At 41.2% G+C, this 26,930-nt stretch overlaps 2 protein-coding genes across 2 annotated transcripts in view; one reads left to right on the forward strand and one right to left on the reverse strand.

The window, feature by feature from the left end:
- cdh24a (cadherin 24, type 2a) overlaps positions 1 to 16,948 on the forward strand; it is a 45,661-nt gene extending 28,713 nt beyond the window's left edge. Inside the window, exons 7-14 of the mRNA XM_008407543.3 lie at positions 1,841 to 2,097; positions 2,220 to 2,356; positions 2,505 to 2,626; positions 4,363 to 4,480; positions 4,615 to 4,923; positions 5,116 to 5,308; positions 5,420 to 5,819; positions 12,902 to 16,948. Coding sequence (XP_008405765.2) covers positions 1,841 to 2,097; positions 2,220 to 2,356; positions 2,505 to 2,626; positions 4,363 to 4,480; positions 4,615 to 4,923; positions 5,116 to 5,308; positions 5,420 to 5,819; positions 12,902 to 13,708 — 2,343 coding nt within the window. The 3' untranslated portion in view covers positions 13,709 to 16,948. The remainder of the gene's footprint in view (positions 1 to 1,840; positions 2,098 to 2,219; positions 2,357 to 2,504; positions 2,627 to 4,362; positions 4,481 to 4,614; positions 4,924 to 5,115; positions 5,309 to 5,419; positions 5,820 to 12,901) is intronic.
- Positions 16,949 to 20,634: 3,686 nt separating this feature from the next.
- Positions 20,635 to 26,182, reverse strand: cltrn (collectrin, amino acid transport regulator). Its single transcript, XM_008407545.3, has 6 exons — positions 25,909 to 26,182; positions 25,453 to 25,511; positions 22,799 to 22,881; positions 22,566 to 22,682; positions 21,153 to 21,347; positions 20,635 to 21,064 (listed from the first exon to the last, which is right to left on the reverse strand). The coding sequence occupies exons 1-6, from the start codon at positions 25,973 to 25,975 to the stop codon at positions 20,941 to 20,943; spliced, it is 645 nt and encodes a 214-aa protein (XP_008405767.2). The 5' UTR covers positions 25,976 to 26,182; the 3' UTR covers positions 20,635 to 20,940.
- Between the last annotated feature and the right edge of the window lie 748 nt (positions 26,183 to 26,930).

Genomic DNA, 26,930 nt, shown 5'->3' on the forward strand with positions numbered 1-26,930 from the left:
AAGTTAGAAAATAAAACCCAGTAAATAATTCCTTATTATAGATTTTTTAAGTACTAGTTCAAATGGAAAATTATTTGACTTATAAAAACCTTTTTCCTTGTCTTAAGTCAAATAATTTACCAATACTAAGAAATTATTAGCTTAAAACATGTAAAGACATGTTGCTGAAATGTTTAGTCTCATTCTAAGTGAGCTGAGAATATCTGCAACAGAAACTAGAGCAAAAATTCTTAGTAAAGTTTTGTGTTTCTGCGGTGAGCAAATGAAAATAGTATGGCAGACATGGCAGTCCACCTAAATTGACAAACAGGCAAGAGGCCCCGTGGTGACTCTGGAGGAGCTGCAGAGATACACAGCTCAGGAGGGAATATGTCAACAGGACAACTGTAGGTCATCCGCTCGTCAAATCTGGTCTTTATAAAACAGTGGCCGCAAGAGACAAATTTCTTTTACAGACATCTGAAGATGATGAGTCCAATTGTGAGCCTCCATGCAAAATGCCGTGTTTAGTAGAAAAGACTCAAACCAGACTGTAAAAATGACAGAGGCTCTTGCTTTACAACGCTATCTAGGTAGCCAGCTAGTTTTATCTAGCTAACTACACTGCAAAAACACCAAATACTTTTGCCTAGCTTCAAGTGCAAATATCTTATTACACTTGAAATAAGACAAAAGTAACTTACAAGTAACTTTTCATAAAGATATAGGAGCTTGTTTTCAGTATTTCACTTGTAACATGGGAAAAATGTCTTTTTATAAGTGAAATAATCTGACAGTGGAGCTAGGACTTTTTAATCAACATCAGGGAATTATTTAGTTGAAACAAGCTTCTACATATTGCTGAAAAGTCACATGTTGGTTAATTTTGCTTTATTTCAAGTGTACTAAGATATTTGCACTGGAGACAAGGCCAAAATTACTTAACAAGGTTTTGTGTTTTTGCAGTGTAGCTAGCTTTTACGTACAACATGGGTAAGTGTAACTTTATCGCCCGTTAGCTGGGCGATGTTCGTCTTAACCATTGGCTCCTTTCTGTTGCCAGCCCATACAATTCATTTATTTGCAATTTTTTTGTGTGTATTTCTGTTGTTTTACAGGCCTTAAACTCTGTAATGATCTATAAAATGGCTTAAAATTTTTATATTCTTTGTGACAAGACTTTAAAATCGAGGTTGAAGCCTGAGCTCATTCACAAAGAAGAAATGTCCTGAATTTCTCTGTAGATGTGCGAGGCTGATGGAGACATACACCAAAAAGCTCGCAAGCGCAATGGTAGTGAAAGATGGTTCAATAAAGAATTGACCCAGAGGAGCTTTGTACATATTTTTAAAGCATGTAATATTTTCTTTACCCACAACTTTGTGTTGGTTTACACACAAAATCCCAATAAGATGCACAGATGTTTGTGGTTGTAAAGGATGAAGCTGGAAAAAGCTGAAGGAGTTTGAATAGTTTTTCAAACCATTGCATCAGCAACACTTTAAACACCTTCTGCTGATAGTCTTAGCCTACCGGTGTCCTGAAGGGAGTGATAATGATGAACTGGACATCAGCTGGTCAGAGGCTCACTCATTGAAAGTGAGGCCCTGTTAAAAGAACACGATTTTGACTTTTAGGGCTTTTGACAACATTCGGTGAGATTATCGAAGAAGGATTGAAGGAGAAGATGAGGCTCGTCATTAATTAGACGGAAAGAAAAAATCACCCGAGCCGCATAAGAAAAGTATGAATGGAGGAAAATTCCGTAAATGAATGATGAAGTCTTCGGCTGAATCAGAACCAGAGCAAAAAATAATTTGCCGTCTCATTTTTTCTTCTTGTTTTAAAATTTTTTTTACAGCTTCTGGATTACGAAATGCGCAATTCGTATACGTTTTCCGTGGAAGTGGCGAACCCGGTCGTTGACCCCCGGTTCATACAGAAAGGGCCCTTCAAGGACCAGGCGACGGTCCGGGTGATGATCCTCAACGCTGACGAGCCACCGCGGTTTTCCCAGGCTGTCTACCACCTGGACGTGTCTGAGAACTGCCCCCCCGTCTGCGCCGTCGGCCGCATCCACGCCGTGGACCCGGACACGGGACAGAGCAGCAACATCAGGTAGTCGACTCACCGTCGCTCACACACACACGGGCACGCACGCACACACACACACGCCACTCACACACTCATTAGCTTCTTTACACTTGCGATTCCTGACTGTACCTTGTCCCGTATCCTAGGTACTCCATCGATCCACAGTCGGACCCCGAGGCTTTGTTCCGCATCGCCTCCGACAAGGGCTTCATCAGCGCTGTGGTAGAGTTGGACCGTGAGCAGGAGCAGTGGCATAATATCTCAGTCATCGCCACACAGAGGGGTATGACAGACTGTGCCGCCGCGGGGCACCTGGAGCGCCACGGCGACACTGACTCGTATTTCACCCAGTGGAGAGCAAACGGTGGATTTTTCTGTAATAACTTGAACATTAGCGTTCATTTCCCCCCCTTCTCTTGTCTCCCTTCCAGACAACCCAAATCTTGTGTCGAGGGCTGTGGTTGCCATAGAGACACTGGACCAGAATGACAATGCGCCGGAGTTGGACAGGCAGTACGCAACATCAGTATGTGACTCCAGCGCCCCGGGTCAGGTCTGTTCTTGTTCAGCCTCGGCCTGATAATACACTGCTCTTCGTTTTATACGCTCAGTCTCTACAGCCACTGTACTTCCTAATGTTTTGGTTTTTTCTAACTACACAATTAAAGCCTCCACATCGTTCACTCCCTGCTTGGCTTTATAAATTATACTAATAACAAGAGCTAAACATTTATCTAGCGCTGCAGTTTCCGAAACTGAACTAACTCGGGTGCAACATGCAGCCACTCCTGGACTCTGCTGATGCAATTAGATACTTTAAAGCGGAGGCAGAAATGTTGGGTTTGCATCAGCAGTGCTGAAGAAAAAGCTTTCTGTGGAGATGAGAAAGGGGGACTGTCAGCTCCTGGAACGGCTTTTTCTGCGAAGAAGTCAATCCGTGAGCAATCAAACGACATGATTATGGGATTGTTTCACAGTTTGTCCACATTGCTTTGTTTTTTTGGTTTTCATTTTCTCACTTTGACGGATTTTTATTGTTATTTAGTGTGACAGACCAACATCAAGAGCTGCATATTTATGGAGTGAAATAGAAATTAAGCAGATGTGGGTCCAAACATCGACTAAGAGTAGCTTTACTTCAATAGTTTTACTGACTTGTTGTGCGTACCATTTGTAGTCGAAGCTCAAACATTTTAACTTCCCAGTCAGAAAAGTAAGCTGGAGCACTCAAGGAAGTCGGACTTCCCACTCCGAACAGTGGGAGGAACTCTGGCTAGTCCCAGTTACGATGTCCAAGACTTGTCGTTTCAATATGGCGGCTCCTCAAATCAACAGCAGTAAGGTGTGCTGGAAACATTCTCCAGTCTGACTGAGCTACTTTGAGAAGAAGAATGTCTGTGTGAAGTTGGATGAGACAAACTCTTCTCCTGTAACTGCAGCAGAATTTGGTGCTGCAAAATGTTGAGCTGGAGATGAATAAGAGCACATTAAAGGAAGCACACCTTTAACAGATTATGAGTTTGTCTGGGCTATACAAAACATGTTTGTTACGTTTTGGGTTTTTTTTGCAGAAAACCAGTGTTAGATAATGAGAATCGGTTCTGCCTGTTCCTTTCTGACTGATGTTTTTTAGGGCCTCTTGTCACTTTTAACGCCCCCTCAACTAAACCATTTACACTCGCACATGAAAATGGCCGCAAAACAAAAGATGCAGTTATACAACTGTACATCTTTGAAAAGCAGAAGTGGAACCTCCTGCACAAACAAGAATGCAGCAAGTGGTTTCTAAATGATAAGCCAACAACAAAACACTAGTCTACTCTAGCAGCCATTGTACACAGTGCATACAGTGGTAAACTCACATTGGAAAAAAGAAAATGGAGGTCCAGCTTTAAAAAATTTTTGTTCATTTGTGACATGTAATCAAGCCAAACATGCTGGAGCTCGTTGCTCTAGGTAACGGGGTTGGGCTCCCCTGGGGTTGCTAGGTGACGGCAGTGCCTACCTATTGGTGTTTCAAACATCCAGACACCAAGAAACATTAACTTATTTTTTAAGTTTTTGGGTTGTTGTAGAAGCAGTAGAAACTCAAATGGAAGTACAAATATGTGCAAAATTTGAATTTTGCATCCTAGGTTCCCTTTAATGCTTGTAACTTGTAACAAGACATGCAGAAGTTCAACTTTACTCCATATAAACAACAGATTACACTCTGCCGGTCTGTTAAACTACTGTTGGGGAATCCCCCTCAGCTCTATTAAAATGATTCTCCGGCTCTTTGCTCTGCAGGTCGTCCAGGTCCTGCGAGCGGTCGACAGGGATCAGGGAGGACAGGACTCTCCAGTCCACTTCAGCATCCCTCCTGAGTCCAGCTCCGCTCTCAACCTCTCCATCAGAGAATCTGGAGGTCACCTCCCCCGCTTCACCCTACAGCTGCTTTTCACATTTCACGCAGAAATTCGACGCCCGTCGATTAGCGACAAGAGAGCGCTCTGTGCTTTGCTGTGCAGTGACATGCTTGATGTGTTGTCACATCATCAGGTGTGACAGCCAGCCTGGTGCTGCAGTCGGCCTTGGAGCCACTCCCTGGCTTCTCTTCCTCTCCGCTCGCCCTCGACGTGCCGGTGGTGCTGCGTGACGGGGCCTCGGGGCTGACCAACACTGGCACCGTCACCGTCACCATTTGCCCATGTCTGCAAGGCGGCATGCAGACGGAGAACCGGGGCAGGCAGCGGGACCCGCGGTGGGAGAGGCACGTGGTCTGCCTGCCCGCGCCGTCCGCCTCGCCGTCGCTCATCTTCAGTTTGGTCACGCTGCTCGCCATGCTGGCCTGTGTCACCACTCTGCTGGGTGAGTTCTGGGGGTGGGGAGGATTTTGTGCGACATTTCTGGGAAACAGAAAACCTCCTAAGTATGTTTTTTTTTTTTTTTTTTTCATTTTTGAGTGACTTGTATTTCGAAAAGACGCTGAGAGGTTGTGTCAGGCTTGCTTCTGGAACATCAGTGGAGTATGTGGGCATGTGTCTGTTCTTTGCCCTTTAGTGGTGTGTGCTCTCTCGCTGTCATTGCGCCATCAGAAGCGAGACTCCCACTCGCCCTTTGAGGAGGATGATGTCAGGGAAAACATCATATCCTACGACGACGAGGGGGGAGGGGAAGCGGACACGGCCGCCTTTGACATCGCGGCGCTGCAGAGCATGCACAGGATCCAGCACATGCACAACAGCGGGAACATGTGAGTCGCTCGCTCGCGCGCCGCCGTGCCTCTCGGCTGTTTGCGTGCGTGGTTGTTCTTCGATCGCTGTGATTTTTCTCTCTCTCTCTCTCTCTCTCCTTCGGCACGCAGATGGTACACCCAGCAGAATCCGCCCCGAGCCAGGACGTACAGCTGGAGCCGTCACCCGCGCCCAGCTCTGGGCCCCCAGCAGCGGCCGGGCTCAGCCCCTCTCTATGGGCGCCTCTGCTACGGCGTCCACACGCTGCCCGTTCTCAGAGACTACCCGCTCGGGCCGCTGGAGGCGGGCCTCCAGCTGGGTCGGGTGACCCAGGGCTTCACGGCAGGTCACGGCGCCAATTGTCTCCTCGTCCCCGGCCGGAGCACCTTTGAGCCTCTGCTGCGCTCGCCCGAGACGAGCCTCGGTGGCTTCGAAGCGGAGCATATGCTATCAAAGAGCGCGGCCGCAAACGGGAACCAGATCGGCGTGGTGAACGCGGCTGGCGCCAAAGGGAAGGAGGAGCAGGCCAAGGTCAGAAAACTCTGCGGAGCAAAACAGTTACTCACACCTCGCTGTTTATGGTTTGGGGGTTTTTTTTGTTTGTTTTTTGTCTTTGAACAAGTTCCAACATTATTAGGCCTGTGAGAGAGAAAAAGCAAGTAAAGTAAACTCATAGAAAAGTTACTAAAAGGTCAGCGTACCTTACAGTGTCAAACATTTAAAGCGATAGTTCAGGATTTTTGAAGTGAGGTTAGTTTTATTTGGTTGTGACTTTTTCTTAGTCTAACTCATTTTTAGTTAGTTTTTAGAGTGTGTTTGCTAGTTCTTATTAGTTATTGTTTAGTTTTAGTGTAGTTTCCATAGTAATTTCAAGTTTTGGTGTAGAAATCAAAAAGGTCAAAGTATTGAGATTATATGTGTACATCAATTGGGTTATGAATAATCACCAGGAGATACCATTTTCAAAAAAATGTATTCAATTATTGTTGAACCACAAGCTGACTCCGGAATTTAAGCCCAACTTTTGCTGTCGCCATTTTGTGGGCCACCTTAGGAGGAGTATGGAGTGCTGTAATTTGCCGACAGAAGCTTGTATTGGGAGAAAAAAAATCAATTCCACGACAGTTTAAAAGGCTAATAAATGGATTCATAAACAAGAAAATGAAGGATATCGTGTCTATAATTTCAGTACGTTTTAGATAGTTTTATAAATGTACAATACAGTTCCAATTAGTTTAAATTTCTCCACATTAATTTCAGTTCAAATGTTTCCTCAATTTAAGTTTTTGTTATTTTGTTAGTTTTAGCTAACTATAATGACCTCGGTTAGAAGCAGCTAATACCTTACCTGCAGGAGATAACCGTTTTATCATCTTAATGTAGTTTAGATCTAGATTAGTTGCAGAGGTCAGAGAAGAGACTAGACCAAATCGAACTTCCACCATCATACAACTATATTCTAAAAAAATATCACAGCAGTTTATGCCAACTCAGTTTTATGAACTTTGAAACATTAGTGGGTTATTTGCGACAGAAAGAAAAGGTCAGAGGTGGTGTGCCAATGATAGCATTCCTGTTGGAAACATGTACTGAGCAAAACAGATAAAATGTTTCTTATCCAAGTGTAATAGAAAAACAAGGGAGTGTAAAAGTTAATAAAAACCTTCACACATTGTTTTCAGAAGTGTTGCACATAGAAGTAGCTCCTATAATGAGCTCAGCAGATGCACAGTTGTTAAAAAAAACTGCAATATATAAATATGACTTAAGAGGAATTTGACTTCAAAATTTAATGCCTTGAAATTGGGCCTCTGCTCTTTCTGGAACTCCACCTTTAACAACGTTCTTAGGAGAGTTGATTGGAGAAGTAGCTCCTGTAATGAGCTCAGCAGATATCAGTCCACCAGGTGTTTGCTAGTTGCTGCTGGCTAGTCTGAAGGAGCTGAGCAGAGAGCTAATGGGGGTGGGCTGCTCTTTGAGGTAGAAGCTCAGACGCTCAGAAACTGCAGCTCAGAAGAAGAGCTTTGTCCTCAAAGGCGGCGCTAGGTCCACCCAGAATGGTTGCCACGGGAGAATAAACCATTTCTGAAACATGTACGAGAGAATCAAGGCAACACAGCAGGTATGTTTTTGATAAGGAATTGACATTATAACATGACATAAAGTTGAAAAAAAGTTGATTTTACCCAACATAACCTTTTTAATAACCTTTTTGCAAATGTTTTACTAAGTAAGTTTTTCACTCAGATTGATTACTGATGACGCACCGCCTCCCACCGCCATTCCCCACATAAATAAAAATCAGCTTCCCTGTAAATAACCGTAAACTGCAACAACCTTCTTGACACTCAAGTTATTTTATGACAGTGAAAGTCTGTCCACCCTCTGGGACGAACTAATCTGGATTTATACTGAGTGAAAAGTTAATCTGGTGCAGCTCCAACATTTCGTGCTTATAACCCTTTCACAGAACCTGCCTTAAAACTCGTGAGCTGCATCTGTTTAAAATGCAACACTTTATCATCAAATCAATACACATCGTTTATGTCAGGTATATAGTGTGGCCCACAGTTATTGGCAAAGATAACTGCGGCTTTAAATAATTGTATTTTACTGCAATGAATATATATCTATATATAAATCTTAAGTGCATGTATTCAGTAGAGTAGAAACATTTATTTTAAGAAGTTGTTCAATTTTAGTATTACACAGTTGATTTATGAAATGTAGTTCAAGCATTTTTTTATGCTTTACGTTTTAGTTTGATTAGTTTCTATGGTCTTCTAACTAGAAACTCATATTTATACACAGTGAGGATATGAGTGGTAGAAACATACAAAGCCAAGTTGCCATAACAACCACTGTACGCCATATACATGCCAGCTAGTTGTTTGAGAGGCATGGCGAAAAAACCCCAGCATAAATATAAACATGTAGAGTTTGCTAAGGATTACGATCCTGTGATTTGGTCGCATGAAGGTTGGGTCAATACTGACTTTTTGGCCCATATCAGAACCACTTAAATACAGCTGGATGCATATCTGCTGTTGTTATAGAGACCTATGTTTTTTGGTCTTTAGCGTTTAGTCTGGGGACGCACTGATCCACTTTTGTCACTTCCAATACCGATATTTGAGGTTTGGTATCGACTGATACAGATCCGAAGCAGAATAACAGTTCTGAGTTGACTTAAAACAATTTTTTTTAAAACACAGTTGTAAATGTACTTAATTAGAAATGTATTAGATAACTCTGCACCAGTACAGCACACTTGAAAACACCAATAGCTTCACAAGTTTGGTCAAACATGTAAAAACTAATTTGTTCAGTCAGAACAATTAAGAGTAGAAGAGCCTACGTAAAATAAATGATAAAGAAACTGAACCTGAAAATAATAGGTTGACTACTTTGGTCAAACGTAAAAAAAAAAAAAAAGAAAATGCAACAAATGCATTTGAACTTCACTTTCAAATGGTTTAGAAAGTGAAATCAGGAATTTTAAATATAATGTAAAATACATAATCATATATCATGACGTCATTCAGAGCTACAAACATAGAATTACGCTGAATAGATCTGACACATTGTCACCAATACCCGATCTAGAATTATAATTTTTTCAATATCAGAGCTGATACAGATATTAATATTGGATCATGTATCACTAACTTTATCCGAATTTGATGTTATAGAAGTATAAAATTTGGCCAGATCAAATGTAACTGTCATGATCCGTGTTTCTGTGTGTTTATTTTTGGAGTTTTTTGTGTTCAGTTTCCTTCCTGTGAGTCTCCGCCTCTGCGTCTTCCCCATTGATTGTCTCCCAGGTGTGTCTCGTTCCCTTCATTACCCCTGTGTGTATTTAGTCCCACCTGTTGTCTGTGTTCTTCGTCAGGTCCTTGTCTTTGCCTACATCTTTGTCTGTGTCTACGTCTTAGTCTTGGTCCCTGTCTATGTGCGCTTATCCAGTAGAACTGTGAAGTCCTGTATAGCGTAAGCTTCTATTTCCAGTCCTGCTTATCAGTTGCTACCGGTGTTTAGCTGTGTGCTAGTCTCTCCGCCGTGCTGCCTGTATTGGACTGTTCCGAGCATCATTATTATTAAACATATCATCATCTTCACCATAACCTGGGTCTCTGCGTCAATCCTCACCACTACCAACCACCATTCCTGACAGTAACCAGTGAATGAAACATTGATGGAGCTGGTCATAATTTTTCCGTGCAAAGATTTCGGGATCCCAAGAAAAAAAATCTGAATTGATAAATAAGAATTTAAGTGTTCTAAGTTCTGTGATGTTGTGGGCCTGTTTGTTTTGTTCCTCTCTCTCCAAACTCCCTGGGAGTCTTGTTGCGGTGCACGGCATCAGAGACTCTTTCTGACTACTTAGATAAAATATGGTCGACTCTGTCAGACAAATGAAAATAGGTTGTCACTGGGTCCATCAACAGAAAAGCGACCCGAAAGATTATGGCCAAAATCGATCCCAAAATGGTTCACCAGAGGAAAAGCCCACTTTCTTTCATGGCCACCTTCAGACCTAAATCATTCGGAAAACCAGAGGGGTGAGATGAATAAAAAATAAGATTGGAGTCTGAACTCTGGTTGATTTAGAGAAGTAAAGGTTCAGATAAAGGCTCACATTGGGAAATAGTTTAGGGGAAAGTCGAAGAGCCGTCCTGTTGGCGAAAGAGGCATGGACAAAGTATGGGTTCAAATAAATATACCAGGAATGCGTTTTTCTTCCATTTGCAATAAATCACAAGATAAGACAAAATTTATTTTAAGCCTTTTCTTTTACATTCTTAACAGGAGTTCCCATGAATGTAATGAGCGCCGCATAAAGACGGCTTTGGACTGATTAAAATTTATGAACCCCAGGCGTGGCGAAGCTTCACGTTAATGCAGGAGCCTGTCTTCTAGTCGTATTTGCATGTCGGCGCTGCCATAATCAATCATTTGCATATAGGAGCATTGTTTATTGCTTGATGTGGCAATAAAAACAACAGCCGGGGCAAAAGCACTTCACCAGCCGTTAAACTGAGGCTGTCGTTGGAGGAAGTGAGAAAATAAAGTAGGTTTTATTAGGTGGCCTCAGCTGTGAAATCACAGACAGACGAACGGAGAAAACAGGCTTGTGGCAGCAGTATATAAAAATAAAAAAAATCACAAGGTCTTCAATATCGTTCTTATGTGTGTCTTCAACTATTTATAGTGCATTCCAAATAAAATCCACATAGATAAAAACAAAAAACAGAATAAATAGCCTGATAAGATTTTTGTACCAACTCAATTACTTACAGTATAGTTTGTGCATACTGTAGTGTGTGTATTTATAATTAAAAAAAATTATACCCTTAATAAGAAATGCAGAGTCTGTGAAATTAGCTCTTTCATATTATGGTAAATTTTTGTCGCTACATATTTTTCATTTTAACTTTCACGTCTCAAGCTTGAGTGCTCTAAAAAATGTGCTTGCATGATCAGGTGTGTGTATCAGACGGGCGACGTCGTCACAACACATTCGTCTCCGTCAAACAGAAAATGTCGGATTATGAGGTCGGTGCACTGGGAAAGGTGAAATCGCATACGAGGCATGAAAACAAAAATCCTAAAGTGAAGGGAAGAAAAACGGAAACCAAATGCCTCGGCCAAAAAGATGTTGTCAGATCAAAACATGAAGGGATCAAATTAGATGTGCATCTTGATGAATTCCAAAGTTTCTGACAATCATCAAGTGTAACGGTTTATTGATTAAAAGGATTCTGAAGGCAGAAATGTGGGCTCACTGTAACGCATGTCCATGTGTACTACAATTTAGATTCAATGCCAGAGTCCAACCCAAAATTCAGACCAGGTTGGGCCAAAATTGTCTGCTTGATGATTGGCTCGGGCTGCTACACAGCTTTTTTATAATTATTATTATTATGTAAAATCGACTTTTTTGAGCACTACATCTTGTTATAATGTTATTCCCTCATCAAAATCGTACCAGGAATATTGCTTTGATTTTTTTTTTATACTCGTTTTAGAAATCCTTTAATCTCCGTGGCAACCATTCAGCTGTGCAAAATGCCTGGTTGGACCTAGCCCCGCCTTCAGCGATGAAGCTTCTCCTCTGAGCTGCAGTTTCTAAGCTTCCGTCTCGCAGAGCAGCCCTCCCCCACAACTCCTCCTCTCGGCTCCTTCAGACTAGCCAGCAGCAATTAGCAAACACCTGGTGGAACTGAGCATCTGCTGAGCTCATTATACGAGCTGCTGCTCAGTGAAACATTGGGAAAAAACGAGTTTCAGAAAGAGTAGGATCTTCTTAAAGAGACAGAGGCCCAATTTTAAGGCGTTAAATTACAAAGTCAAATTTCATATATAGCAGTTTCATAATAACTGAAGTTAACATAGTTACTTGATTGTGATATAAAATGGTACTATGTGCCTGGCAAATACATAATTCTGCCTTTTTTAATAAGCCGACAATACTTACAGCACACACCAAACTAAGCAAGAATGCACAGTAATAAGTTGTGTTAACCAACTTATCATAGTCTAAATAGAGGAGAAAGTATTTACCCTGCTGAGTAAAGAAAGCAACAAACAAAGAAAGAATTAAGATGCTGAAGTTTATTAGACTGTGACAAGTGCAGCGCGGTGCACAGCACACACATGGCCCCGCCCTCCTCCGCTCTCGCCAATCACACCACCCAGAATATTTAATCTTTGATTCACCCTGCTGTTACAACAAGCAACAAAACAGAGCTGGAAGATGTTAAGCAAAATCTAAAAACAAGAGGAGTTACACTGCAAAGTCAGCAGAGTCTGGAAGTATTTTCAACTGGTAATTGATGACAACAGGACATGAGTTGGCTTGGTAGAGTGCAGCAAATGTGTCACTTCGTCTTTGTCCTTTTCCATGGATTACTGCATCGGTGCAGCATGTCATGGAGGAACACAGCTTGCGATTCTGCTGGGGTGTAGGAGGTCCTTTAGTTTGTCTGCATTGTTGGGTCTGGTGTCTATCAATATCTCCCTGTTCTTGACAGTGCTTGACAGTGTGGGGTTCAGGTCAGGGTTGTCCAAAATTTTCTTGACCTTATGTAAAAGTCTTCTTTGAATCGTCATCTCCAGAGGTTGGAGATGAAGACCCCCAACCACTGGAGTGGTTCCTGGAACATAATCGATTATGTTCAAGCATAATCGATTATGTTGGACTCTAAAACATTAATAACTTTTCCTTTATTTTTACAGTAAATTGCCACAATAATCGATAGAATAATTGATTACTAAAGTAATCGTTATCCGCAGACCTAAAATAAACAAAAACTCTTGAAACCTAAGCCTTTGTGTTTGACAAAGCTGTATGTTTCAATACGGCCCCACAACATGGTGCAGCCACCACCATGCTTCACTATTGACACAGTCCTCTCAGGTTTGAAAGCCTCACATCGACTCCTTCAAACATTCTTGCTGTTACTGCAGCCAGCTTAAATCTTCACTTCCTGTGTATTTAACTTGCTGAACTGAGTCAGCCGATTGACAATTTAGTTTATTGAGATGCGCTGACGTATTTTTTTCTCCCTCTGACTCGTCTCATTGCAGCCTTTCCTTTCCTTCTCCAGCCAAACCCAACAGGCCCAGAGTCGACAGCAGCCAACGTCCCAGCAGACCTGACCTGCGAGTCGTCATGCCAAAGTCGCGCCAGCTTCTCGTCGAACCAGCAGGATGGCCGACCAGGGTCGTCCCAGACCCAGGTCAGCACCGGCGCCACCAGCACCACGGCAGACGACATTGACACCGACTCCTCCATCCCCTCCATGTCGGAGCAGAACTACTCCACCAGCAGCCAGATGAGCAGCGTGAACTCCCCCGCCTACGTCAAGTTAGACACGTACAGCATAGTGGGCTCACTGAACCCGGGCGGGATAGGGGTGTGCATCAACGGGACCGGCGGCGGGTTGCAGTTGCTCAACATGGCAACGCTGAAGGCTAGAGACGCGCCCCCGCAGACTTTAACCGCACCGGCGGGGTCGCTCGGCAACTGCAAAGCCGCGACGTCCGAAGCCCCGAACCCTCAGCCGCTCCGGATGGAAGAACTCCTCAGCATCCGTTTGGACCGGGTCACCTCGGACTTGTCGCAGCCACCCTACGACTCGCTGCAGACTTACGAGTTCGAGGGTCGCGACTCCAGGGCCGAGTCGCTGAGCTCGCTGGAGAGCGACGGCGACAAGGAGGGCGAGCGGGCAGCAGGGGGAGGTATGGACGAGCTCAACCAGAAGTTCCAGAGGCTGGTGGAGATCATCCGCGAGAGGCAGAAGGAGAAGAAGAAGAAAACGACGACGACGCAGAGCGGCGAGGCGACGGAGACCACAGAGACTCGGAGACAGAGTGAGAACACAGAGAAACAGCAGCAGAGATGGGATTTCTAGATCCTCTGTACCAGACGAGCGTGAGAGAAGAGGAAAATCTTTGATAATGACAGAGCTTAAACACACACACACACAAAAAAAATTTCTCTGACACAAATAAGCTTTTATTTTCTCCCTGACGTCAAGAATCAAGGCAACCTGGTGGCAAAGATCTGTGATCAGTGTGTCGCTTTCACCTTCACCGGGTTTAGAAACACGAACCCGTCACTTTTCACTCTAACTATTAATAATGTAGACATTGCTTTAAAAGTTAAAGATATAAATGTTTATATATATATATATATATATATATATATATATATATATATATATATATATATATATATATACTTATTTCAGTCAGTATATGACGTTTTTGGCTCTTCAGGGATCCGCTAGAATGTAAACTGGAGAAGCCACATGAGTAAAATGATAAAAAATATTCATATCACTTAAATCTTTCCACCTTACAACAGGGCTGGATAATAAATCCATAGCAATATCACAGTAGACACCTGATCAATATCAATAGATAATACATCTGATATTCTATTCATTCAAATTAAAGGATATTCACTGAACTCCAATCAAAAACCACAACATTCTGTGAGATTTAGGCAGAGGAAAAGCTTTAACCACTCAAGCTCCACAGCAAGCGAAGGCTGGTGGAATCAACTGACTCACTCTCTCGTTGGTTACCTAGCAACAAGATATTTGAACCAAAAAACCTAGTCAATAATTATCAATGTTGACAATTATCGATATCGGCTGATGTGAAACGCTTATATTGTGATACGTCTTTCAGCCGTATCGTCCAGCCCGATCTTACGGTAACAAACTTCTGTGTGTTTTATTGAGATTTTGCGTGATAGCTAGACACAAAGCAGTGCAGAATTGTGAAGTGGAAGGAAAGCGATGCATAGTGTTGAAAGGTTTTTACTAATGTTGTTCTGCGAAGGCCTCAAATGTTTGTTCAAAAATAGAAACGAACAAGCAGCATCATCAAAACCAAGTACATAAAGCATTACGCCAAGCTTTGAACATCTGACAGAGCTCTAATCAATCAATTATCCAAACTTGTCACAATAATGTTTCCTGGACAATATATTGTCCCAGAAGTTATTGCGATAAACAATAATATTGTTGTTTAGAGACTTTTTTCATGTAATACTGTGGCAATGGCATAATAATGCTCAAAGATCAACAAACGTTTCATTTCTAACCGTTGGGGGTGATGTGACCTGGTAAAACCATCCACTTTGGCTTAAAACGCTTATGTAGTAGGAAAGGGACACTGCAAATCACCCTGAACGCACCGACCCAGTGTTTAAACTTGGTCCGGACAGTCAGGGTCAAAGTTCATAGAGAGATACAGAAGCTGCAAAAGAGTTGAGATTGGAGGCAGTAGAGGTTCACCTTCCCTAAATATACAGCTATAGGGACAGTGAAATGGTTTAGGTCAAAGCATGCTCTTTTGCCATAATGGCTCAAAGTCGAAACCTTAATCCAAGAATCTGACAAGAAAATTGCTGTGTAAAGACCCAGTATTTCAGCGCTTTAGAAAAGAACAGGAGAAAACATCTGTAGATGTGCAAAGCTGGTAGATTTGTGAGGTATTAACTCAACATTAGTGGACACTAAACTTTATTATTTGCAAAGAAATGTGAAAAATAAGTTGTATTTTCCTTTCACTTTACAGGTATGTGCTGAAAAAGAATCACACTGAAGTTTGTGGTTGTAAGGTGACAAAATGTAGAAAAGTTTAAGGGATGGATACTTGTGTAAGGCATTGCAAATCCAGTTTAGTCTGACATCATACATTAACTATGTTAAAAATAATAATTTTCCATACAAACCTGTTCACTTTGAACGTCAACGATCAGTAGATCGAGACTATCAATGATGCTTTTGTTCTTGCTAAAGTAAAAAAAAAAAAAAAGGTAATTAGCATCCAAATATATAGATAAACATCAAGCTCAGCTGTGGTTGTTCTTGACCAGAAAGGGTTTTTGGGCCCCGGCTATTTACTGGACACAAGAAGCGGTAACGAAGCGCTCGATTTGTAGCTAGCGAAACGTCGAGAACCTGCACTAAATGATGTTCACCCACACAAGAATTATTTATATTCCTCCCTATTGTGTGTCTGGAAGCTTCCTCACCTTCTTGTAAAGAGATTTATGCAACACGGAACACGGAGACATTGTTCTTGTGACGGCCCCAAGACGCAGAAAGAAAAGAAAAAAAATCTTCATTTGCTCAGAGAATACTTAGATGTTATTCACGCCTTTGACAGTGAGTCATTTTTAAAGCAATTTTAAAAACGCATTCATTATTTAGAAAGGTGCTGGAATAAGTTATTAAAAATAATGACATTATTTTTCAATAATATGATAAAAAATGAATTTGGCTCCCCGCAATTGTTCCCACTCTTCATCCGCTGTGGGAATTCAACCCTTAATCATGTCGGTCTAATAGGATTGGAAAGCTTTCAGACTCATTTTGAAGGCACTTTTTTCATGTTTTTGCATCCTTACGTTTTTGTTTTTTTAAAATGAGAATGCAGAGACAAGGATGAGGGCCAAATGATGACACAGTGATCACCACGCAGCTCATTGTCAGACTGCATGGGCATCTAGACATAATGCTGCGGATTGTGGATGGAAACATGGCTGGAAATGATCAGCCAAGCTCACGACGGAAACCCATTTAATATAAAACTGGACTGCTGTTGATCTTAACCATTCCTGTAAATCACATCAGCAATCATCAGTAGAGAATAAAATGCCACAAAATAGAACCACTGAATTTCAAACGTATTTTAGAAAAATGTGTTATGTTTAAAAGGGAGAAAAGTCCTGGTTATCAAAGCAAGTCTTTGTCGGTTCAGTCGATGTAGGTCGAGAGGACAATGCTGCCACCTACAGGTCAACATATAGAATACCTCGTTGTGTTAAAACTGCTAATCCTTCAGGCGGAAGGGACGCCATGATGGATTTAACCTAAATATTCCTGGCATACGGTGCATACGCTGGAGAACCTGAGGAACAGGGCTAAAATATGGAGGTAGGAAGGCCTGAGGGCTCAGTTTTTTTCTCTTTGGAAAAAAACAAAGTATGAATTTTTGTCACTTCAGCTCATAAAACTTCATTTTGCTCTAACAAAACAGTTGTGGTTGTGATTTCTTGCGCAGCCTTCAGCGACATTAAGAAATGTGTTCAACGATAAAACGTGTCTTGAAAATAAAACCTGTTGGAAAGTTTAGCGGACAAATGCATTTATTCATGAGTTTATGCTACAGTTGGTTGTTTTTGGTGCCATCCGTTCCATTTCACCCAGACGGAGGATTCTGGAATATCTTCATCTCAGCACATATTGAAATAACATGATTATTGTTGCTCCATGCAGATTGGGAACCAAAGTTTGTAGAAATAGGGTGGGGGGAAAAGATTTTGATGTGAACCATACTGAATGTTTTGAAGCCAAAAATTCACAAAACGAATCTTCACTGCATTAAAGAAACACGGATGTATTTTTTACTTTTACTAACATTTATGTATAGTCATTCAAATCACAGTTGATAAAGTTTAGATTTAATCTGCAGGATTTTTCAAAACTTCTGTGCTTTTAAAGCTCACAAGAAAAAAAAACTGCTAATCCAGTGTTCCATGTTTTTGGGACAATGAAGTCACAGGAGACGCAAGCAATTTTAGAAAGGTGTCAAAAATCGATTCTAAATGAATGGAGTTGATAAGGAGTTTTAGTTGGACTCAAAACTTTGAAACTCTCCCTTAACAACAACAAAAGTCTTGCCCACTAAGGTTACCTTCAAAACCCACCCCATTTGGAAAACTAATTAAACCAACAACCTAATTGAAATAATACCCTCAAAATATCATACACCAGAAGATTCAGAAATAAACACAATTACTAAAAATGACCAAATTGTGACACATAAACACCAAAACACGCTACTGCACCAACAAAAGTCAATAAAGTAATCGAAACATGAATTGCTCAATAGCAGTGAAGATTTGGATTTTATTCAAACCCAATGGCTAAAATGTCAATTTCAAATAAATATGGATGTTCTGAAACATATGGATGGCATTTGTAAGTCCAGTGATCATTGTTTTATAATTGTCTGTCACTGTTATCCCAGACAATGTCCTTTATGTCCTTTTAAAAAGAAATATGAAAAACGGTCAAAAGACCGTTTTTCCGCGCCTATCCCGCCAAAGAGGCGCAGTACACAGGCCACACTGCTCACTCAGACCCCGAAGCCGAAGCGATCACCGCTCGTTCAGTCCCAGAGGTGAGTAGGTGTCCAGCCTGGCAATCCAGATTAAGACCGCTTTGGTTCTCTGGCCCAAAGTCCAGGTAGGATTGTGTTCCAGGACCATGACCGTGGAACAAAATCCGATTCAGCACAGCTGGAGCTGAATAAAGTGGGAGCTCAGCAGGGCAAAATGCTTCCTCACCAGCCGTCGGGAAACGTCTCGTTCAGTGGTTCTTAACCTGGGTTCGGTGAGTCGGTCTCAGGGGTTCGGCGGAGCCTCTGCCGCGAAGGTAAAAACACAGTTGTGTAAAGTCGTGATGTCGCCCCGCTTTGCCATCATTGCTGCAGAGGATCACGTTACATTGCTTAGCCAATCAGTGCTGCGTAGTCGCATCTTTTCGGGCCTGCTACTGCCTCTAGTGGCGTGAGGGAGGGTAACACAACTAATATGACATTACTAAATCAGAATACGGCAAAGTCTTTATTATTTATTATTAATTTTTCATTCTCTTAAGAATGTAAAGCTAATTAAATGATCTAAACAAGACCTTAAAGTGGTTCCAGTTTCTCTCGATGTCCAACCTGTTGAAATTGTGGAAAATTGTAAATACCTTGGGTCGTTCCTGGACAGTCAGCTCAACTTTGCTGAAAACACTGACTGTATTTTGAAGAACTGTTCTCAGAGACTCTACCTTTTAAGAAGACTTGGTGATCTTGGGGTGACCCAACTAGACTCTAGTTGTGTCATTCCTATGTCTTGAATTTGGGGGGGATCATATTTTATTTATCACTACAGAAGGGTTCAGTGAATGCGCATATGAAACTGGTGGGTTCGGTACCTCAAAAAACGTTAAGAACCACTAGTTCATACAAAAGCAGTCGAGCCAGCATTGTATTTACCACCAGAAGGGGGCAGTGTAGTTAAAGACATATTTTAGGTTTTTCACTAACCCTACTTGGACTCTTTCTGATGTAGCGCTTTACAAACGTATTAATATCCCTTCAACTTTTTCACTCTAAAAATATGAATTAAATTATTTAACCCTTTAACTAGTTAAATTAATTGACAACCACAAACATTTGTTTTGGAGATGTGATTTTATGTGATAGAAGTAATAACTAAAAGTAGTGCAAAGTTGGGAAGCGGAAGTAAAATTATGCTTTTTTTTTTATACTCCCCCACCCAAAAAACAAACAAAATGTGGTGTACATTGGTACACAACCCCTCCAATACTTGAGTACCTCTAAATGTAATTCAGTGAAAGCAGCTATCTGCCTTCCACCTGACCACATGTGCGTAATTGAATCAAAATAGTCTCTAGAGCAGTGGTCCCCAAGCTACGGCCCGCGGGCCGGATCCGGCCCACCGCCACATTTGGTCCGGCCCACTGAACAATACCAGAGAGCGTTCAGATTTATTTATTTTTTTTTCATATCTTGTATTTTCCGATTTTTCTTCAACCACCAGGGGGCTCTTTAGCAGGAAGTGTGTCCTGTAAACTGTGGGTGTTTTGTTTTGAATGGTGCATTGCTGCCATCTGTTGGACTTTTAGGGAACTCCGTGACTTTTATGTTCAGTACGGTTGTTTGCTAGCGGTAGAGCGGATGAACACACGTGCATTCTAGGTGTCCCTCAATGAAATGCATACTAGTCAGTCCCAGTGACCGTTTCACTAACGGTTTTTGCCCATGTGCTTTCTGGGTAAAAATCAACCGAGAAACCACTGCTTTAGAGGTCTAAAATGGATAAAGACGGACCCCAGAAGACCTGTGTACGGAAGCCGAGAGCGAGTGTTATGGTCATATACTTTTTCCAAACTTTTTTCCAAATAGTTTTCTCGATATAAGTTGTGGCATACATTTGAAGGATGGAATCAGGTTTAACACAAACACCAACCAACTAGTGATCTCAAGAAAACAGGCTTTGTTATCTTGAGAAAACCGTGGGGAAATTAACTTATCGAGAGAAAACCGTGGGGGGGGGAAAGCATGTGCAGAAAACATCTGCTCTAGACTTCTGTACCTGTGACGGTAACTGCAGCCAAAGTTTGATTTATAAAGTGCTGACACAAGAAATAAAGTACATTGAGCACTGTCATATAAAAATACAATACATTAAAGTTTGTTGCTGTAACATGAACAATGTGTAGATGTTTTCATCTGAAAACTGATGAAGTGCCCGTTTAATGTAATTTCTTCCTCACCTAAAAAAACACAATCTCTTTATTCAGCTTCCTGCAATAAATGGTTATTGCAGTTAACTGTTTTCCTACATGGCAGAAACAAAATCTTACATATTTTTAGTCTAGTTTCTCATGCAAATATTTTAGTACACTTGAAATAAGACAAAAATATCTTACAAGTAACTTTGCAGTAAAGTACAGAAGCCTGTTTAGAATCAATAATTTATTATTGACAAACAAATACTAGTTTCTCTGGCAGATTATTACTTCTAATATTTAGAAGTAACAAAAATCTGCCATTTTTATCAATATTAAGTCAATAAGTCCTTAAAACAAGCTGCTATATTTTGCTGAAAAGTTACTTGTAAGAGTTTTATCTTATTTCAAGTACTAAAATATTTGTACTAGGAACTACACAAAAAATATTTCGTAAGATTTACTGTTTTTGCTGTGAATATAGGGCACTTTTTGTAATAACAGACGCTACGTTTGAGAGAAATCTTTAATTAAAATTCAGACATCACACATGAGACAACATGTTTGAATAAAGAACAGGTATAAAAACAAAAGTGTGCTTTATGTGCCGGGTTTGGCAGAAACAAAAGTACATGCTTTGCAGAGACCATCTGAGAACAAAAATTAAAGCATAAAGATCATCTCTGTAGTAATATTACAATTTTGCACATTATTAAAACATTACTGTTTCCAACTTGGTTTTAAACAAAGCAGCTAAATATTTTCCCATTACATCTGTTTACATGGAAGACTTATGTCGCAAGATTTTATTTTTTCTTTTACATTTGTGTATTTCGGTCATATTCTGAGAATGAAGTGTTGTAAATGCCTTCATTTCCAGCCGTCCTCTTCATCTGCGCCTCTTCATCATCGTCCTCCTCTTCTGCCACCTCGTTCTTCTTGCTGGAGCGGAGACCAAACAGGATCAGGCTCAAGTTATCAGACTTAATTGCAACGATTGGCACCAGTCCATCCACAATCAGCAACATACCGTTTCTTCTGGACCACCGTGGACACGAGCAGAAAGACGATGCCAGCGCCAACTATGCCTATCACCACCCCAAACACAATGAGCCACGAAGGGGTCGCAGGTTTAACAGGGGCTGTCAGGGTGGGCAGGACGCCAACAAACTCCAGAGTCGCATCATTGAGCAGGAGGATGTTGTTGATGCGGCTCCTGGACTCCCTATTGGACAAAGAAGAAAAGAAGTTTCAATGGATACTTTTCCGCACAGTGATGACATTGTGGACAGTTGTAGCAAACTGAAAAGGTCATAGGTCTCCTTTTGATGTACAGTAGATGAATGCCCAAGGCAAACACTATGCTCCACTGAACAGAGCAGAAGTGGTGTCCAAACAATCTTCAGGTTCTTAAAATTTCCGCGCTCTCTTCTAAGTAGGATGTTCATTTATGTGGATTTATGAAATACTCTTGGAAGACAGAGGACATTGTTGGCCAATGGATGGGGTCACAATGTCGCAATGGCCTCTGTGGTGGGGGTAGAGTTTGAGGACTTGGGAAAAGACAAACTACAATTGTTTAAGACAAACTTTCCACTCCAGAAGAGCAGTGTAGCTTACAGTCAAGGAACTGTCTTTAGACCTGGGGCTAAAAATGTTCCTGTATTCTCAGTACAAAGTCGAGCTTGTTCCCAGTGCAGGTTTGTCCCTGCCTGAGATGCTGATTCTCAGCAATCGTGTTTGTGGTGTTTATGGACAGTAGCTCAAGTTGTCATTGTTGAGAAAAGAGTGTCTGGTTTGGGAACCTCGGGATTCTGTCATTAGCTTTTTGTAGACTGTATGGTTCTACGGGCATCCAGGACATCTTTCCGGTTGCACAGAAGCAGTTGGGCAAGGGTGAACTAACCAGACTGAAAGACGGTTACTGGAAACGTAAACTACTGCCTCAGATGTCAGTGCTTCCCTTCAAGGGTTTAAGTTTTGCTCCTTAGTGATTGTAAGATGGAACGAGACTGGGATGGAACGGTGGAGGCCTCGTCTGTTATGCCAGCGATGCTTCGATCTTTTCTGATGGAAAAAAAAGAGATCCAGGACAAGTAAAAATTGATCTCCCGGTCTGTCTGCGCTACGACTCTCAACTACGCTCAGGAGGTGTGGATTACGGCTAAAAGAACAAGATCCTGGGTGGAAGTGGCCGGGATTAGCATCTTCACGAGAGCCTGGAGGTAGGGTGGCTTGCTTCTAAGGAGCTCTTGCTTAACGGTTGGGGTTGCAAATTAAAGTAGTACCATTGTTCCTCTGCCTTGATCACGTTTCTGACCACATCCAATCAGAGGAAACCTTGGGGCAGACCCAGAACACCCTGGAAGGTTCTTTCATGGATGGATGGACTTGATTTAAAACAAACCAACTGCATCTCTAAATTGTGTGGTTTTGTGATTACCTGACAGCCAACTCCACGCTTTCTTTGCCTACGAGACGTGAGGGGTCGCCAGGTGACGTGACCACAAACCAAAAGGACACTCTGGGAGTCTCATCACACACGAGGATATTTGACACGCTGGACACAAGACAACAAACATGACGTCACCTGCACAAACCACGACTCGCATATCTAAAAAGTTTTTTTTTTCTTTTTTTAAATGCCTAAAAACAAACATATGGGCGTTTCCTTACTTAAATTCTAGTTCCAAGTGATGGCTCATGGCAAAAGCAATGGCTGCTTGGAAGAGGAACCGTTGATTTCTATTCCACTCATACTGTAACATAAACCAGATTTTTAAAAAAAGAAAGAGCTGTTTTTTTCCTTATTACAGACACAAAGGTTTGTGGGTGACAGCATGGACCTTGTCCTTACACATGATGACCACATCTATTTTATGAGCATTTTGGATAAGCCTTGTGCATTTCTGTGTTGTAAAACTTTGGACAAAATGTTCAAATAGTTTTCACACAAGTTCTGTTTTTGGAAGATGCAAAGAAAATGTTGCTAATTTGAGAAATGATGTACATATTTGATTAGTCTTTTTAAAAAAAACAACTTGATTTTGAGTTTGATACCAGCTAAACAAACAGGTAAAGCTGTTGCTCTCTTAAAAAAAAAACTCAAAAAGTTTGGCACCTTGGTGGAAGACAACTTGCTTTCACAACAGACTTCATTTTCTCTCTACTTCCTCTGACATGGTTTTATTGTATTTTTTTTTTTCATTTTCTTCTGCTTGAGGGCCTTCATTGGCCATAACACGCACTCCTTTCGAGTTGTTGTGTTCGTGTCGTGTTTATGACTTCATATTGCTCAGCCTTAATGGTCTATGCACACGTGTGCAAATTAACCAGGCCACATGCCTGCATTTATTTATTTTGTCACATCATTTCACAAAGTGAGAGACCTAAAATGAAAAGGCAGAAGTCATTAGAAACATCCCTCTAACTCATGGGCTGCCTCCACCGAGGGACGTTTCTCTCTTGCGCAGCCCGATCCTTGCTCTAATATTTGGTTTTGAACTGCGTGCAGATAACAGGACAGATGGCGTCTTTCCAGATGGATGCCCCTGCTGCGATAAGCGATAAGATTTTGATCTGCTGCTGAGCCCAGCGGCCTTTTTTATTGGGTGGGCAATCTGAACATGAGCAACCCTGTTTTTTAATGTTTGGTTTAAACGGTAAATCACCACCAGAACTAAATATTACATTGTTGGTTTAATATGTGCAAAATGTGAATGGAGTTCAGTCTTTGAGGCTGAGTTAGCGCAAATAAGAAAATCTTTAAAAAGGAAATGACCTGACAACGAGGATGGCACACTTTTTAAATTATTCCATAAGACTGAAACTTTTCCAGCATGCCGTGGATAAAAGGTAGTTAAAAGCTGATTTAGTTTCAGATTTAGATTGATTTATTCTTAACAAATGAGACAATGCACATTAAGTAACATGAATACAACATGTAAATATTTAGCTAGATTTAGCCAGAGAGGCTAATTTTCATCTATAGTTCCCTAGAAGGTTGATGAAGGAGATTTTTTTTTTTAATTACAATTTAGGTGCATAACGACATGCATGGCCTATGATTTATGACAGAATTCAATGTAGTGCTAAAAGTAGTGTAATTTACAGAAAACATTAATAATAAAAATAGAAACCAGTCACAACCATTAGACGGGAAAAAGTAAAAACAGCCAATTTAAAATTTATTCAAAACATGCTGTGATTCCAGCATAGCAATAACAGACCCTCAATGAATCATCTTAAAAGACTATATGAGAGATGCAAATAAAGCACTAAAAAATATAGGGCCAAGAACAGAACTCTGTGGAACTCCATACTCAAGGCTACACAAATATAATTTAAAGGTTTGTCTCTGTTGTCTTGCATCCTCGTTGGTTATTCAAATAAAAATCCCTTTAGACTTTTAGTGGAATAAAATGGTGAGATTGAATTAAAAGAATAAACAGGGTAAACATGAAACTGAAATGTGGTTTAAGGTATGATTTAAAGACTCAGTCACAGTGAGAGTCGCGATGTTGTTTTGACAAATCTATAAAATGTCTCTTGAGGCTGATGGTGGAAAACCAGTGAAGACACTCCCTTCCCAGGAGACTTTGAGCCACGACTCGTAAAAATTATTGATTTGCAGAGGTTCTGAAAAGAATAATTTTTCAGATCTGACTTCCTTGTTGCTCAGACAGAAGAGATCCATCCAAACCTGAGTTTAGAGCTCTGGAAGTGTAGCCTCTTAAGATGCTTTTCAGTACCTAAATCTTATTATAAATGGTAGAAAACATACAGAATACCTTATTCAAATGAATTAAAGCAACATTGTGTGCAAAACACTAACTTTTGTGTGAAGATGCTGTTACTTTTTCAGCTTCAGGAACTGAAAATCTTTCAAACCGGTGGTCTAAATGACATTAAAATGTGTCACTAAAGTGCAAAAAGAAAAGTTGTTCGATTCAAGATGTTAATTTATCTCAATATGCAGCTTGAACGGTTGCTGGGGTTCATCAAATGGACCTAATATCTGTTTGTATCGAATTCGGAGAGGATTAATGACTGAAAGATGTCAAACTGCAGCAGATTTTGGATCTAAATGAAAATAAGGACTAAATGTCCTGAAAGAGTTGTGAAAAAGGTAGACGAGCTACATAGGCTGATCAAATGACACAAATGCCTCAAGATTAAATTATTTTTAATCTCAGGATCAAACAGATTAAAAACTGAAGTTCATGAAGTCACTTTGGGAGAGCGCCATATTTATATTTACATACATTTTTATGTAATCTGTGGAGGAAGACTTTTTAAGAAGATGCGGTAAAACAAAAATATATACATACAGCTTTATCTCCCAGAGCGGTTTTGATGCTGAGTCGAACTTTGAAGCCCTCGGCAGCATCTGAAGCAAAAATAAATAAATAACAAGAATAAGAAGAAAATGTATTTTTAACAGATGTTTGAAATTTCTGTCCCAGATTTGAGATGAACTGCTCAACTTCAGAATAACTTTTAGATTAATTCACAATATTTTACTAACTTCTGCCGCTGTGAACTAATGAGAGTTTTGCTATCACTGTAGATAAATAATGTAACTGTTTATTACGAGGCAAGAATCTGAGTTATGTCCCTAATCTGACTGCGTTCCAGTAAAGGGAGATTAGAAGCTGAATGCCACTCTGACCGCAGGAAAAAAATAAGGCAATAAAGTCTGAGAAAGGGGTTCATTTCACAGAGCTTAGTGTCAAATTCAAATGGATATTATTTAACTAAGAGTGAGAATTGAGCTAATCACTTACTTGGTTTGCAAAGCTGTGCAGCCAAAACAGATGGCAGGCAGAGGAAGAAGACGATCCTTCCCAACATTTTTCCCAAAGCAGGTGAAACTTCCCAAGCGTTCGGCGTTTTCTAGTCGTTCAGCAGGAACGTTCCTGGATAAAGCTGATGTTTAATGGTTAAACCAGGACACACCTGCACTCATCTGTCCGCCTGCGAGGTAATGGCAGCCTCTGCTCTGTCCTGCGTGTGGCTAAAGAGGGCTTCCTAGAGAACCTGGAGAGAGACCCACCCACTGGGAGGAAAAATGTCTACTTCAGTTCACGTTGGTCAAAAGTGTGTATGTGCGTGTGTGTGTGTGTGTGTGTGTGTGTGTGTGTGTGTGTGTGTGTGTGTGTGTGTGTGTGTGTGTGTGTGTGTGTGTGTGTGTGTGTGTGTGTGTGTGTGTGTGTGCGTGTGTGTGTGTGTGTGTGCGTTTGTTTGTAATACCTTGTGGGGATCATTTTCCTGACATATACGATGTTGTGGGGACCGAAGCCTGGACGCTGTTTTTGGGTCAGGGGTCAGATTTAGGACTAAGGTGTGAATTGAGTTTTGGTTAGGCTTAGGGCTAGGACAAGGGTAAGGTTTAGGTTGTAGAAATTAATGGAAGTCAATGGAAAGTCCCCACAAAGATAGCCAAGCAAACGTGTTTGTGCGTGTGTGTGTGTGTGTGCATGTGACTGTGCGTGTGCGCGCGCGCGCGTGTGTGTGTCTGTGTGTGTGTAACCCAGAGCTCCACACCTTTTCACAAAAAGTTGCAGTATTCAGCTTGTTTTCTGGAAACTACATCCCGTCTCTATTGAAGCATTTGCTTACTAGTTCTTAAACAAAATAAAAGTTGTGTTTCTAACAAAGTAAAACGCTGGTTTGCACACAGCTCGATATCTTGAGTCAGACTCTGCTTTTTTTCTTTCTCTCTCCTGCCAGAGACAGGTTGTACTGTTCTGGTTCTTCTCTCTTTTGTATTTCTCTGTTTCAAAGCTTAGACCTCACTATTTCAGTG

This window comes from Poecilia reticulata, chromosome 4 (genome assembly GCF_904066995.2).
Source record: "Poecilia reticulata chromosome 4, P_reticulata-male-v2, whole genome shotgun sequence".
Lineage (NCBI taxonomy): Eukaryota > Metazoa > Chordata > Actinopteri > Cyprinodontiformes > Poeciliidae > Poecilia > Poecilia reticulata.